At 39.3% G+C, this 17,186-nt stretch overlaps 1 protein-coding gene across 2 annotated transcripts; it reads left to right on the forward strand.

Moving 5' to 3' along the window:
- Positions 1 to 457: 457 nt before the first annotated feature.
- Positions 458 to 15,456, forward strand: rnf122 (ring finger protein 122). 2 transcript variants are annotated; one of them, XM_061038700.1, is made up of 6 exons: positions 458 to 905; positions 6,421 to 6,577; positions 12,007 to 12,052; positions 12,144 to 12,185; positions 12,310 to 12,389; positions 14,722 to 15,456. In XM_061038700.1, the coding sequence occupies exons 1-6, from the start codon at positions 881 to 883 to the stop codon at positions 14,834 to 14,836; spliced, it is 465 nt and encodes a 154-aa protein (XP_060894683.1). In that variant the 5' UTR covers positions 458 to 880; the 3' UTR covers positions 14,837 to 15,456. The 2 variants fall into 2 exon arrangements, with proteins under 2 accessions (XP_060894683.1, XP_060894682.1); XM_061038699.1 differs by having other exon boundaries at positions 459 to 905; positions 12,307 to 12,389.
- The last annotated feature ends 1,730 nt before the right edge of the window (positions 15,457 to 17,186 follow it).

Genomic DNA, 17,186 nt, shown 5'->3' on the forward strand with positions numbered 1-17,186 from the left:
ATTAATCGGTTCTCCCTCAATGCTTGTATACTGGGACAAGGACAGTAGTCCAATTGAATGTCTCTTGTGTTGACTAACCAGCAGTCCAAAAACAAAAGATGTTCAGTATACAAACATGCACAAGTCAAAATAAATAAAAGACAAAAAAGTTCAGTAACTAAATGTTCAGCATTTTATCAGCATTATAACACAATGCACAGAATGTGTGGGGGTCATGAGGGGCATTGACCCTAATCCGGCCCTGAATGTAGGGATGAGACTTTAACTGAGTATTTTTTAAAAAAAAAAGCATGCCACTGATTTATCAGCCTTAATTGCCTGGCCAGCAAACCACACATGCATTAGCAAACTGAAAAAAAAATACGTTATAAAAAAAACACAGACAGGCCGTCATAACACACGCCGACACAGACAGTCTGCTGATTGGCCGGTCCGAACGTCACTCACGTCTGCGGGTGGGCGGGATCAGGAACACGGAGCCAGTGTTCCAGATTTCTTCTTCTCTCTTAACAGATGCTGCTGCTGCTGCGGGGTCAGTGTTATGTCGTGTACAAATAATAACAGAGCCCTAAAACAGCCACAGAAGAAGGGGAAATCCACATCACCATTGCGTCTTTCTGACTGCAGGAATAGGACCAAGATAATGTGATAAACAAAAGCTTCAACTCTCGACAAACGCCTTTTATCCCCCCTTTTTTTTTTTTTTTTTTTTTGTGGTCCGTCTTTTTGTTACACAGGTGCTCTAGTCCTGCTAACCTTCCTCACTGCTTATGCACTTCAGCAGCGGTCGATTTCATCCATCTGCTCGCGCGGAAGAAGCTGCGGCTTGTTGGTAAACACGAATCCGACCCCGCCGGCAAGGACTCCCTCTGGTGCATTGATGCACCCGTTTCAGTGGTGTAACGGTGAGCAGTCATTTTATATTGTCCGAGCTCCGTTTATTTAGGCCTCTCTGATAAAAGGCTAATGTGAAGAAAAAAAATAAAAAATCCAGCCTTTTATTTGAGCACAGTGAAGCTCTGGTAGGAGGAAAAGAATAGACTGTAGACTGGAGTCTGAATCATCCAGTGTTTCTAAATTTAGACATTTCCTTTGTGAGTATAGTGGAAATATAAAGAAAAACAATATCACTCCTATTCAGACTTGTGGGGCGTTTTATAGTGAGTTGGTATCACTTTTGTATATTAGCAGTGATAATATAAATATAACACTGTAATATTATTGCATAACATGTAGGCTACAAATGCTCTTTGATGTATGTTTTTTTTTTAACAACTGTAACTTCTCTTCAAGAAGTGGAAGCCTATTGAAGAACAATAAAGTAAATAAGGTTTAACAATAGCAGATTTTTCTTAGGATCTGTATAAGAGCTGTTTCACTGCAATGAACACTAAATATTTATCTATTTGCTTTTGAGAAAAAAAGGAATTGCCAATGACCAACTTCATTGATCAATACAGTGTTTTTATGATGCAATGAGTTGCACACATTGCCTGGTTTGAGCTTCCTCAATACGATACTGTTTGTTTGCTGTTTGTGACATTGACTGGAATGATTATTTTTTGCTGGACCGTGAATCAAATGAAACTGGCTTTCTTAAAACATGACACGGACATTGTTCGGGATGCTTCTTCATCATTTATTGAAGCTGTTCTCATATCTCTTTAATCATTGTGAACACGCTCTCATCTGAATGATGCTGAGAGACAAACTGCAACAGAATCAGTGCACACAGAATAGGAAGGTAGCTGACAATGGAATAATACATTGTTGCTTTTCTTAACATTAAAGTGTGTTTTGTGGTTATTACTAAATATTTGCATACGGCTTTCATTAAATTGACCTTCAATAACGCTTTTGTAACCTTTTAAAAAAACATATAAAATTCATAAAAGACAGCATTTTGGCTGTGATTAACATGTTAAAAACGTATACGGATCAGTAGAATACTATAATGGCTTAATTAATAGAATCCTTTATTTCTATTTAAATGAATTCAGCTACAGCCACACAAGGCCAGCCATTGTGCTTTGTGCTTTTGTAACATTTTGCCTCCGTGGGTAATCTTGTTTACACTGGCCGACTCTATCTTGCAGTCCTCAATTACACTCCTCATGGCTTTGACAGATTATCTTCAACTGTCAATAAAGTCTGAGCAACTTCTGTCTTTTATGAAAAGTGCTGTTAGGGTCCAGATTTGCATTAGTCACTTGGACAAAACCAAATCTGTTCATTGCTGTGAAACGTTTTTTGCGTCAGTGATGCGTTGTCACGACAAAATCCTGGTGAGGATGATGGATTTGTGTTGTTCTTTTTTACCTTTGGCTTTTCCTGTTTGAGTTCAGCAGCTGCAGCCTCCTTGGTGGACTATTGGTGTTGTTCAGATAGGAACAATTACTCCCTTTGTGCTGCCGTTCATGGGGGGAATAGCGCACACACACACACACACACACACACACACACACACACACACACAACACAGACACAAAGTATCAAAGAGTGACATTCTGCTAGAAAAATGAAGCAGTATCAGTCAGTCACAGCTCAGAGTCTGCTCTGTGTATCAGTGTGTGTGTGTGTGTGTGTGTGTGTGTGTGTGTGTGTGTGTTGTGTGTGTGTGTGTGTGTGTGTGTGTGACTGTGTGTGACTGTGTGTGTGACTGTGGCTGTTTGGCCGAGTTGATGCGTGACACATGTAGCGCTTTCATGCATATGTGGGGTTACTTTGGGGCCCAACCTACTTTCTTCTTGGATGAACCAGCAGCAGTCATCAAGCAGGCAAGCTTGAGTGTTCCCCACTCATGTGAACTGTTGAATATTTGATGGGAAATTCTGTCTTTACTGCGAGCAGAAGCAGCTTTGTGTGAACACGGCGGTATATAGGACAAAACCCCAGCAGGCATCTCGTAGGAGCTGTCAGAGAAGCTGCTGTAGTCGATATATTTTACAGCCTTGTCAAATCACGGAGGGACTTTCCTACCTTTAAAAAAAAAAAAAAAGAAGAAGAAAAAAAGGAGAATCAGTCTGACAGCTGAAGCTCAACATGCAGTCTGACTCAGATTCCTTATGTACTCCAAAATGGGAACTTCTTTCATCTAACCTCTATCCTTTTTTCTGCATCTGCTACTCTTGGCACCATGGCAACGGTGGAGCATCCTGAGTGTGCCAATATGTAGGTCAGTGGTCATGCATGGGGGCTCCACCCAAAAGCAGAACACATATTGCTGTCTGCCCTCCATGTTTATAGCGAGGTGGAGGAGAAAGACATGAGTGCTCATCCATCCATACCGGCGTGAAGACAGTCGTGATATGATCGTCACATACGAGGACTTGAATACCAATGACCCAGATTTAGATTCTCAGTCTGCAGCAGCTTCACAGGTGATTTATTCCATCAGCTTTGCCATGACATGATTACAAGAAAAGATACACCCCCCCACTACATGTTGTAAGCCTGCCTCTTTGTCTGCCGATGGCCCTCGTGAAGCAGACTATTATAAATGTAAATATGATGGAGAGTATCTGACATGTGTACTTGCAGGTTTGCGTCCTTACGTGTGTCCTGCTACCATTGTGGACAGTGCAGTCATGAATATGGAGAATTGAATGAAATGGAAATGAGTTGACATTTTACAATAGTGCACATACACCCAAACAGTTTCAAGAAGTTGAGGACTGGGTCCATAGGTTGCCTCATTCAGCATCTGTAAATCAATCAATCAATCAATCAATTTTTATTTGTATAGCGTCAACTCATAACAAGTGTTATCTCGAGACACTTTACAAAAAGCAGGTAAAAGACCTTACTCTTTGTCTGTTAACATTACAAAAGAGCAGGTAAAAAGACCTTACTCATTGTTATGTTACAAAGACCCGGCCTATCCATCATGAGCACTTTAGCAAAGCAGCAAAAGTTACAGTGGGAAGAAAAAAACTGCCTTATTAAAAAGGCAGATATCTTCGGCCGGATCCCCGGCTCATGACGAAACAGCCTTCACAGGCCTAGACTGCGCCGGGCTTGGAAAGGGATAGGGGGAGAGATGGGATAAGATAAATAAATTATATAAAATGTTATGTGCATTTTCCTGTCCTTGTGGACCAAGTGTTACATGTTGTCTTTTTGGTGGTCCGTACTGGTCATGTGTATGTGGTGATTTATGATTTAAAATCTCATCCTGCCATCTTAAAACAGTTGAATGTAAAATCACTAATTGTCTACATACTGTTAATGTCTTTGTCTGACACTGGTTGCAGCATCGACTGGCATTTAAAATTAAAACAACAGACATAGAAAGTAATCAATCTGGTTCTGATGGTTTTGTTTGTGTTTGTTGGTCATATAGATGCATGGGTAGTAATGTGAGTGTGTTTCATGACAAGCTTAAGGCTCCTCACGAGAGCTTTTGTTGATCTGTATGTAGACATTGATCTCAAGGAAAAGTCTTGATCAAAAATCTTGAGTTGAGTTAATCGAGCATGTTGGAAACATGATTCGTGACCTCTGTATTTTTTTTAAAATCCTGGCCTCCACCCAGCACATGTTCTTTCATCAGCATACGATCATTTAGACCGTGCTGATTGTGGATCAGGCAAATGTCGAGGTCTCTGGTAAAAATCGCCTCTTGCTGAGTGAGGTAATTTAGAGGTCTTAAATGCTTATCCATCGATAAATGGAAGCATCACATCTCATTCAGAGAGAGTGGAAATAAGAGGTGGGAAGTATTGATCGTCTCATACCGCAATTTCCACTGTGAGGTGGTAGAAATGTCAAATAGAAATGTCAAAGTGTCACTTTGGCTACAGGGACGACTAGAAATAACAGGATCAATAAAAAAAAAAACTTGGCCCAAAGAAAACAATACGTACCACAGAACAGGGAAATGAAGCTGGAAAAGGTCTCCGTCATCCCTCCATTTGTCTGTCCATCATTTTTAATCCATCCAACAAAATATCTGTCTGAACATTAATTTATCTTTTTTCCATCCGCCTGTCTGTCCATGCATTTGTGTTTTTCATCTATCCATCATCTATCTTCCCGTTTATTCTCCAATTCTTTCTCCATCTGTCCATCCATCCTTTTATCTATCACCCACAATCCACCCATCCATCTATCAGCAATTCCTTTGACTTTGTATCTGCGAAACAAACCATCCATTCATCTATCTATACAGACGTTAAGCATCATTCACCGTGTATTACACCAACCATGTCTATCCAGCCATGAACTTATCCGTTATCCAACATATAGCGCCCCTTTATCTGTGTTCCATCCACCCATCCATCCATCCTTTTTTTCTCCACAAATCAGTCTGTCTCTCCTCGTATGCAACCAATCCTTTTGTAAAATGCGTATCCTGTTACACAGAGCTTACTTTTCTATCAATCGATCCAAGTATCCATCTACCATCTGCTTGTTCAGGATGTTTCAGGGCTGCAGCCTGAAACGCCAGAATCTGTTTTTGGAAAATCATCTGATTTTATCAGGTTTATATTGTTAAGTTTAAGGGATGTGGTAACTTAAGAAACGTTTGAAAGCAAAAAATATGGAGCTCCCGATTATGACTCAACACTATAAAAGCTCATATTAACAACACGCTCATCTGTGACATCAGCTGCTGTACTTTTTGATCATTCATTGGGACAAGGTTTATATGAGCAGACTGTGATGAGTCCTGCATGCGTTATCTCCCATTCACTATCACTCGCTGGGTTAGTGTGACCCTGATAGCACAAAGCCCCCTCTCACATGCAGATACGGACTTCTCATTACTCACACACATAATTCTGCTCTCTGTATCTCTGTGTGTTACATCCTCTAGTATATCAATGAGGCAAAATCTACAACTACTTCTCGACTTCATTGATCTCAGATTGTTTATACTTATCATTTAATTAACAAAGGAATCAAATACTGGAAGCATCTTATCATGCAACCTGTCCAATGTCATGCCACATTTGTTTCCTCCCCCATCTTTCTACCTCTGACCTTGACTGCAGACAGCCGTGCATCTATTTCATGGTAAAACAAACACACACAGAAGTGTAGCGTCAAAGCAGGAAGGATGAGACAAAAGAGGGCACCTTTAATGGGAAAACCATCTGTTTGGATTGGAGCATACTCCAAAGTTCTCCCTAAAAGCTCTCAGTTCAGGATGTGAAAGATTATTTTTACAGTAATTGGTGTTATATATGGATGGATCATCACCCTGAAGTCTTAGCAGATGAAACCATGTTGCTTGGATACCACAGAGTTTTACATGTTTGAATACAACATGGGTATACTGTTAGGTGTGTGCAAAGCTCCGATTTTATGGCTTCAATGTGAGTTTTTTTTTTTTATGTCTGTATAGCATAAATCTCTACTCCTGGCAATCCTTTCCCAGTGAATGTATTTTTAAATCCTTCCTCTGTCTTTGTTAAGGGTGCTTCTGTGGTCTGGGACTGGTTTACTCCAACAAGTCGTGCACCATGCCACCCATCACCTTCCAGGACCTTCCGCTCAACATCTACATGGTCATCTTTGGGACTGGTATATTTGTCTTCATCCTGAGCCTTATCTTCTGCTGTTACTTTATCAGGTTAGTAGACACCCTCCCCCCTCCCCCTCCCTACTCAAAAAAAAGGAAGAAATTAAATATGTGATAATTACAAGACAATACGAGAAGAAGAGTATTTTTCAAATCTAGAACTAATCTGCTCTGGTTTTTACAGTGGATCATTTGGTAATCTGTCCTCCTTGGTGAAATGTACTTTCACACAGAAACAAAAAATAGAGGCACACAAAAGTGAAATAATAAAAAGCCATGAGAGAGAGTTTCCAGAGTTACATCCTCCAGTATATCAATGAGGCAAAAACCATGTAGCTGAGAGTTGCGGCGTACACGTTATAGCTCGATTAAACCGATGTTGATCACTTTCCCACCAAAAGCATACACCTGATGAAGTTTCCTTACCATTCAATGTAACTAAACAGTCGGACAGAACAAAAATTGTACTCTTGAAAGTGCCATAATGCCATACATGTATCCTAGCACAGTGCTAAAAAGAGGTTAACTTTGTTGGCAAGTTCATTAATCTGTGCATCACCCAAAACCATTTTTATTTACATTCATCTTGTATTAATATCTATTCAAAATGTTACAGCAATACATCCGATAACCTTGGTTGTTAGAGGTCCTGTGACGAGCTTTATTTACTAGTAAAAAAGACCTTTAGAGAGAATATTTTTTTTCTAAATTGTATTTTATTAAGACCTTTAACCTTTGCCGCAGGGTAGGTGTCGGACAAAAAGATTAACTGCCAACTTTGAAACACTTTTTTTTACATTTTCCACCGCAAAGATTCTCAATGAGGGTTACATTTTACTGTTAAATGAAACAGGATGAGATTATTTATAAAAAAATAAAAATAAAAAAAATCATACAATTAACAAGATAAAATCTTAAAATAGGCAGTACCGCTTTGTACACAGAGGGTGCCAATACCGACACAAACTAAAAGTTCCTCACAGGAGCTTTGAGATATTTTAATCTGTACGTGGAAAAACAGCCAACATTGCTGCAGCTCAAAGCTTAACCTTTAGGGAAATTGTGTTTGTGTTGTGTTTTTGTGTGTGTGTGAGGGAGGGAGGAAGAAAAGAAATAGAGGAACATGCTGACCTCGCCGTCTGTTGACTGTGAACTCCCCGATGAGCTGAGGGGACGTGTGTGGGTGTGTGTGTCTGAAGGACGGGATATGAGGCAACAGGAAGCGGCCCGTCACAATGTGTGAGGACAGCAGCGAGGAAAACTGCAGAGGGACTGCTCAGAATAAACATGGCATGAATAGCACACAGTGGGTGTGCAAACACATCATATACATGCACGTGTGCCGTGTAGAAAAACCTCATACAGAATCTCCACACCTGCAGGATTGTCTTTGAATGACTGAGTCTCTGCAAAGTTAACAACCTATAACAATGTCTTATTTTTAATGTTGGATACGATTTAAAGTTGCTGTCCAAATCAACCTGTTTTCCTTTAGAATCAGGCTGTACAACACACATTTAAAAAAAAAAAAAACCTGTGTTTGTAGGCTGTAGGCCGTTCTGTTCCTCTCTGCAGGCTTTGTTAGGTTACATATTGTCATTGTCTTGCTCCTCTGACACCTCTGGTACTACCTCTGATGGCGAATCGGGGGGAACAACTCCGCCCCACTATTCACCCCAATGTCTTACAAATTGAAGACAAGGCGTAACAGTGTTGTACATATCCCACCCGAACTGGCAATATGTTAAGGCGACACACATCTTCTCCATAATTTTGTTTTATTTCAATTAGTTTTGTAAAAACACTAAAAAGCTTTAGTTGGTTCTGTTTTTAACGCCTTGTTTGCACTTTATATTTCAGTTAACAAAAATGTGTTTCAATTCTAGTTTTGTTTTTCATTAGTCTTTGTGAACCATGATAACCTTGGTTACAATTGAATACACTTGCAAATGCAATGAAATGCAAAACATGTGAATCAGAGTTCATTCTTGGCCAAGGAAGAAAAAAAAATCAGAATCATCAATGACTACTGAACGGGGCAAACCCCACGTAATGCAGAACAGAACTCAAAGGAAAAGCTTAGAAATCTGACAAAAGCCTCATTTTATTTCCGTGAGGTATTTTTTTTTAACATTGCATTACCAGGAGAAAAGAAAACCTTGCAAAGATATAGAGAAAAATCCGTCAATATTAAACAACAAAAGCAAGCACCAGCCTTTCAACCCAAGCCATTTTAGATTTTATTGATCAAGAGATGAAACACAGTGATTATGTGAAGCTCTTTTCTTTTTCTTTTTCCAGCCCTGGGTTCAAAAATAAATTCACCATCAACTCTGTAAGAAAAGCTCGGATCCATTCTGTTTCTCTTTGAGCACTTTTCAAAGAACCATGAGTCACTTCCTTTGGCCTCATTAACTCGCTGAATGTAGACTTGGGTAGATGTGTGATTGTGATTCCCATTATAGACCGGCTGACTTATTAGACGAATGCTGAGCAATGAATGTTGTTCTCTGCAGGTTTCCTTATTATTCCTAGCAGACCGGCTCGCTCTGATTCTGGCGTGTCACAGAGTTTGTGGGAGATTTGTCTGAATTTTTCTTCCTTTGATCACGCAAAGCAATTACATCACTTTTTTTTTTCTTAAGAGCTTTCAGATCTAAGAAGGATTTTAATGATTTGATGAATAAATTCTCTCAACCTTCATATTCAAAATGTTCAAATCATGACTCAAACTTTGGGTGAGTACAGCTTTACCTGCAATTTTACCAAGCTCACAAACTAAAAATACATCTTAATTGTACCCTAGTGTACTTTAATAGCTGCTGGTCTGCATGTTTAAAGTCCAGCTGAAACATAAAATGTCCTTGTGATTCTTTTAGATCACTTATCTAGTTAAGTTGTATTATGCACCTATTTTAGTATTTATGCCAAATAATTAAAAACATCTTCTTCTTAATACTGTTAAATCAACTTTAAATCATATTGGCTTCCAAACTTGATGTATGTTTACTTAGCTTAAACCAACCACTAGGCATTAAGATCACGATACATTGTGATCATACTGACATTGTGTGTCCACCTGAGAGCATCAGGGAAACAGTCTCCAGTTACCTGCCCTCTAACTGCAAATCATGCTGATGCCGATGATGTCATACCCAAAGAAGCGTTTCCTTCTGAGGTCATATCCCACCGTCCTATCCCGTTTCCCTTTGGACTGTCAGTCAGATACCCTCAAAAAGCTGCTACAGCTTGACTTTACAGAAGAGAACAGCAGCTTCACTTGTCAGGAACATATTTAGACGTCGACTTGTCCTTTGATATACACTGTAGTGACTGAGAGCAGTAATATTAGGCCACCAGAGCCACTTTCCCCAAATAAATGCACTGACTCATTTAATTTCCTGTCAGTGATCCCTGAGACTGAATGGAGGAGAAAAAGGACAGTTCCTAGAGCTTAATACGGTTGTTCATTAGCTGACAGGAAACATGACTTGTAGGTGTAACTTGTTATTATTAGAAAATCTTTCTCCAGTTCCCTGCAGCTCCATAGAGCTCAAAACCGGCCGTGCAGATGCTATCGTACCTGCAGAAGATTGGAAAGCAGACGGATTGGGGAAAATATATAGAGACGGTGAAATCCAAAATGCTTTAGCAGGAAAGTGGGCAGGTTGGAGGTCAGCTGTTACCACATGTGAACACAGTTTGCTGCTATCAGGGCAGAGACATCTATTAAGTCGCTCAAATCTTTAGATAAAAGTTTCTGTTTGAGAAAAGTTGACTCTGTAACCCTGAAAGAGTTCACCTGCAAATACATGTTATCCTAAAATGCTGAATGTGACTGCAGGAACAATTTGACTTGACACCATTTGCTATTGTTGTTCATGAATACTTTGATTTATTTAACACGCCAATCTGAGCTCCAGATGTTGATCACAATATAACAACTGTAAACACTTGAAGTAGATTATGGATTTATTGCATTATAGCACGCAAGATCATGCAGTCAAAAGAAGATATAGAACACTATAAACACGGGGTGTGCAATTATATAACACAGGGTTCTGGTAGCGTAGTGGTTGGTGCGCGTGCCCCACATACGGAGGCTGTATTCCTCCAACCGTGCAGCCCGGGTTTGAATCCGACCTGTCATTCCCTCACTCTCCATCTTCCTGATTTCTATCCACTGTCCTGTCTCTACAATAAAGGCACAAAAATATCTTTATAAAACACACAAACAAACAAATTCATAACCATAAAATTAGTTCATTTATTTTAATTTCCAAAAAAAATAATATATATTAAAATCGCTCAAATCAAAATGAGAAAATCTGCACAACATCAAAGAATTCAGTTGTTAAAAGGGTTTTTTCTGCGCTATAAAATGTACACCTGTGAATCATTGTTGCTTTAATACAATAAGAACTGGTCCAGAGTAACTGAATGAGGTTTTTCTATTCTTACAGAGAGGGCACAATAGTCGAACTGAAACGCTAAAATCGTCGTCTTTCCCCCCTTTCACCCACTTCACATCAGGCCTGGGAAACCTCAACAGATGTTAAACCCGTATCCTCACATTGTTCAGTATGGGGAGATTGTTAGCTGCAATCAGCATAAACAATAAACCAAGTGACAAACACAACAAAAAACTGTCATTTCCTAACTCTAAGCAGCAGTTCTTTATTTTATAAAGGGAATCAGAGCACCGAGCGAACGCTCATCTTTAATCTCAGGTGCTGTTCCTGCATTTGGTTTCAGGCTCAAATCGCAGACAGTGATAGACGTTTGAGTCTATGTTTAGTTGTGTAAAAACAAGAGGCCAAAAATAAACTCCCGAGCAGACACAGCTCGCCAAGGCGATAAAGATCTCCTCTCCATTGTTGGTTCAGGGGTGGTGCAGGGATTCAAAGAGGCAACGTACTCATTAGTAGTGTTTGTGTATTTGTGCATGTAAGCATTTGCCTGTAGTTACAGGATTACTTTGGAACAATGTGTTTGTGTGTGCATGTACAGGAACATGTGTCTGTACATAATGTGTGCACACTGTAGGGCCTGTGAAGACACTTAATTATCAAAGCTTACCCTACAATTACACAGCTTCTGTTTCACATAATGTCCAACAATTTAACCACACAAAGCTTCAATCTGTGCCTGGATACAACGACCTGATGTTGAACCCAAGCTCTGACTATATACAGACATCTTTATCTCTTAATACAAGTGGAAAGAGGTGTGAGGAACACATGCTTCAGTACCACAGCTTTCAGATTGAAGCTACTGCCTCAGTTTTATTTTCACCATTTTCATTTGTTAGACATACTTTGAGTCACTTTCGAGACTAAGATTTTAAATGTAAAGAATATGAAAAAAAGCAAAAGCTTTTTCTGTTGTGGTGGCAACAGGCGAAGCTTTCAATAAGGAGTACGTTCACACTTAAGGTGGTTTAAAATGTATTCATCAATTTGTTTTGTATTCATCCACAGCAAACTACGACACCAAGCCCAGAGTGAGCGCTTTGGATACAGAGAGGTAAAACTGAGACTTTTTGATTTTTAGTAGACTTTAATGTCTACAAAGAAAATAATTATAACTTTGTTTGTATTTGTCCCCCCCCCTCTAGGTGGTTTTAAAAGGGGATCCAAAAAAGCTGAATCTTCACGGGGTAAGAATGTGATTTATGATGATTGACATTCTGCACCACAAGAAAAACACCTACAATTTTGTCGAATAACATCATCCATTGACTGTCCTCTCTCTCTCTGTCATGGCTGTCTGTCACACAGCAGACGTGCGCCGTGTGTCTGGAGGACTTCAAAGTGAAAGATGAGCTGGGGGTGTTGCCATGCCAACATGCCTTCCACAGGAAGTGAGTACGAGAGAGCACGTTTTTCGGTCCTGTTACCGCTGTGCCGCTGCCCCGAGCTTTTGAAAACCAAAGCGTCGGCGTTTGATCTGAAGTTCGGTGATCAGGAGTTAGTTTCGGTCAAGTCCTCCTGCAGCGCTCCTCTGCTGGAGTTCTTGTCCAACATCACTGTTCATTCATTTATTCAATAATTCTGCAACTTTACTCAGGGTGAGGGAGGAGTAGTCAAGGCAGGGCCATTCCCCAGCATGCACTGGGTAGATGGGATAAATAACAACATTCTGAAGGTGATACGCATCCTTATATCTATGAGGTGTTCAAAAAATTGTTATGCACTCTACCAGTGGTGGAGGAATTATTTTGAATCCTTGAGGCAGGTACACACTATGAGGACCTAATTACTAATTTAAAGCTCCTGTTAGAAACTTTAGGTTTGTGTCCATTATTGCGCCCCCTATGGAAAGTACTACTTACTTTTTCTGCTGATCATGTCCTGTACATGTGTAAAAAAAAATCTCATCCTGCCATCTTTTAACAGTTCAATTACTTACTATTGAGATTTTTTTTTTTGCCATGGAAAATGTAAACAAAGGCCTTTATATCAGCAATCATGCAATCAATTACCTCATCTGCCTCCGACCCTGCAGCAGCATTTAAAGGAAGTATTATTAAAAAGAAATAAATCCTGTACCTGATGGTCTTGTTTGCTTTTGTAGGTCATATAAAGGCATCAGCATTCATACCAGCCTGTTTCGAAACAGAAGCTCTTGGGTTGCAGACGTGCAGGTAGCGTAGTGGTTGGTGCACGCTCCCCATCTACCGAGGTCATAGTCCTCCAAGGGGGCGGCCCGGGCTCAAATCCGACCTGTGGCTCCTTTCCCGCATGTCATTCCCCACCGTCTCTCTATCTGATTTCGAGCTCTTTCCACTCTCCTATCTTTACAATAACACAAAAAAGCCAAAAAATAAATCTTAAAAACAAACAAGTTTTTAATGTTTGTGAGTAGTTTTGAAACAGGAAACAAAACAGACAATATTTAATACTGATGCCTTTATATGACGGAAGGAAGCCAATGGTGCCTGCCGGAAAAAACTGTGAATATTTCTGTATTCTTATTTTAAATGCCTGTCACTGCAGCATGAAGACTGGAAGAATTCTTTTTTTTCCATAACAAAGTTTAACAGCTGACAGTTTCTTAGACAGATACAATGCTACAAGTCGACTTTTCAGAGCATACTTTACATCTATGAACAGGATAGGATCTGCATATAGAGCAGTGTTTCTCAACGTGTGTGACAGAGACACTATTTGAAGTTTAGCTCTAAAGTTGTGTTTTAGATTTATGAATTGGACATGTATTAAATGATTGGTTTACTGAAGAAAGAGTGAAGTGACTGGACTCCATTGGACCCCTATGCGAACAGGAGACAGGACGGGATCTTGACACTTGTGGTGGTGGAGGAGGAGAAATAAAGAGGCTGGTTGATAGAAATTCTCATTTACTCCCCTGAACATCCTGGAGGTGGTGGGTTGTGCAAAAGCAGGTCTATATGTAGGAATAGCGACGATATTTTAAGACTGCATGAAGGGGCGTAGGCTGCGAAAATCATTAGGAACGTCAGGATTGTGAATCCAGAGACATTGGCAGCGTAGGATAGTAGAAGTACTCGTTGGAAATAAATCAGGAAGCAAAAGAGATAATGGGCTTTATCATAAACTTTCACAGGCGTAGATATGTTTTCACATTGAATATTTCAAATTGAACAATCACAACATATTTTAATCCCATGAAGGGTAATTCGCTGGCTCATAAAGGGGTGTAAAGATACAACAGTATGGATCAATATAGGACTTTTATGATCAACAATTCAGAATCAGTGATACGAAGTGTACACATTTATTTCTCATGCAAACAGATAATCAGCCAGAGGGATGATAGCTCTCAAAAAGCTCATTAATAAAATTGTGAAATAGTATTTTAGTTGTATTTTGATAAAAATTGAACTGATTGTATTAATTGGATATATATTGTCTTGGATTCAGTACAATTAAAATCCTATCGTAGCAGGGATTAAAGTATTCCTCAGGATAAATATCATGTTGTACTGTCATGAAACGTATTTGCAGGCCTTGTTATATATGTATAAAACTTTAAATGTTCTCATTTAGTGTATTTTCTACATTTAAGAAAAAGTTAAAGGTTTAAAGTTTCTAAAAGCGGCCCACATTATGGGTCACCAGTGGCTTTGGCTTCAAAGAATAAAAATGATCAGGGGGGTGGGCCCAGTGTGACTGCTCTTAATATGTCTATCTTGTTCATTAAATCCTGTGCAGGTGTCTGGTTAAGTGGCTGGAAGTGCGCTGCGTCTGTCCCATGTGTAACAAACCCATAGCCGGTCCCCCAGAGCAACACCACAGCATAGGGACTCTACTGGATGAACTGGTGTAACTGGTCAACTTCTCACCAGCCTGGATGCTTTGGACCAAACCAGCTGGTTTAAGTTATCAGCCAACAGGAAGAGGGAAACTGTAACGCTGTTGTAACGCAGCTAAAAAGCCAACATGACGAAAGTGAGTTGGGGTAACCTAGTTACCACCCAAAGGACTATAAAGATGCTGTTGCTTAGCAACCTCCATCTCAGATATGGCAGCACGACACCTTGTAGTGTCTGAGAGATTATCTCCAGCCACCCACACATCACTCCACCACTCTTCTTTCATCATCCCCCCTCTTCACCCGCTCCGTCACATCCTCTCCTGCAGTCTTGAGTGAGGTAAATGGCACCGCCCGCTGAAGTGCAGGAGACGCTGATGTCAAGGCGATGTGTAAAAGTAAGTGTTGGAGGAGAACAGGAGGAGGCACTGGGCATGAATGAATGTCATTTGTTGTGTTGGTCACTGAAAGTTTTAGTGGCCTCGGCTGTCAAAACTCTTGTCAAAAAAAGAAGAAGAAATAAAGCCATACAGGCAAACTGATGTTTTAATGCTCATCAGACATGCTGATAGGGAGAAAGTACCCAGATTACAAAAGAGAGAATTCATGTTTTCTTTTTAATGTTTTTTTTTTTTTTTTAAAGAACAGATAATAAAAATATGTGTGGAACTGTCTGGAGACGAATGCAGGTAGAGTGAAGAAATAAAATGTGAAGGACAAAGACAGGGATTAATAAACTGCTTTCAAGGACACTAAACTTTTTATTTTTTACAATTTAGCCCAAATTAAATGAAATAAATGTCGCACTGATTTAATAAAAGGAGGATTCCAGCCTTATCAGTCTGGCCTTAATAATGTGTAACTCTAGTTGATTTGTAGCTAATTAATCCGTGTTTCGATCCAGTCTGTTTCTCACAAAGCAGTGGATTTTTTTGCTGATATCTTTAACTGATAGTGTAAAATTTCTACAGTGATATCATGTGTGACTTTTCCACAGGGATGTTTTATTGTTCAGTCATGTTTTTATTGTGTTGATATAGATGTAAGGAATAGACGCCTCCTGCATCTCGCTGTAACTGTTTGGTTCTCTGTTGAAATATGTTGAAGATATTTTTTAAAGATATTGCACTTTTGATTGAACAAAGAAAGGGTCCCTCGTTTTCAGTTATAGTGAATCTTTATAAGAGTCTGTATAGTATCAGAGATGCTGCATCATCAGAAGATAAGGGACGCAGCAGTACAGAGTCATTGTTGTTCTGTGAATTCATCCGGGAAGCAACCAAACCTCACTTTCTTACACAGCATTCATTTGTGGCATTATTGATGGTTGATTCTGTATTACAGTCCTCAGTAGTTAAAAAGCAAAACACTGCCTAAATTGAGCACACAACTCATAAAGCACATTGTCCATATAACAGAGGGCACCTGCACTGTAATTAAAAGCCAACACACTTACACACACACAGAGGTGACACTGTCATGGTCACGTGACTTAATGTGCCAAATGAAGGGAAAAAAAACTCTCCTGAGTTGCATTTTTAACACACACACGCCCAAGTTCACTCTGATTCTGGCCACATTCCACATTTTGTAATCCAACAGATGTAAATAACTTGAAACAATAATAAATACATTTGTCTGTTTTGCTCAGCTTCTCCTGTTTGTTTCTTTTTTGTTGTATATCTGGCGCCATCACCAGGTGATATATTGTATAAGAAATTGTCAAATTCTGGACAGTGCGACACCTTTTTGGCTCAAGACCTTTCAAGAGACACGACATTCACCCTAGATTAGAAGGTTGACAGAGTTATGCATTGATGAATATATGTATACAGTATAAAGATATAAAATGTGAAAAAAGCCATTACATGTTAGCAGAGTCAGGAGGTCAGTGTTGATTTTTAAGCCTTATATTCAGAGTCGGTGTGTCATTACAATATCAACGTGTTTGATTTGTCTTAGTTAGCTCAGCGAATAAAAAAACACAATAGGCAAAAACATGGTTCAAACCATTACTGTGCATCAATATAAAGTAGACACAGCTTCAGATAATCAGGAATATTTTGGATTTTTTTTAATAGGAAATAGAGTTTAGGTGAAAGAAAGAAAAGAAAGTTATTTATTTCAAAGGACAGTATGTGTACTTTACAAAAAAATATTTTTCCTTGTATTGACCAAAAACACACAAATCACAATGCTTCAAAATAAAAACACAAAAAAGTAAACAAAATAAAGATCGAGTAGAGTTAGAGCCGGCAAGACAGGATGCATAAAAGTTTGAAAAATCTGTTCTATCCTTGGAAAAATATGAATTTATGAATTCATATTTTTGTCTTATTTAGGACATAAACAACATTTGCAAATT

Source organism: Labrus mixtus, chromosome 5 (genome assembly GCF_963584025.1).
Source record: "Labrus mixtus chromosome 5, fLabMix1.1, whole genome shotgun sequence".
In the NCBI taxonomy this organism is placed as follows: domain Eukaryota; kingdom Metazoa; phylum Chordata; class Actinopteri; order Labriformes; family Labridae; genus Labrus; species Labrus mixtus.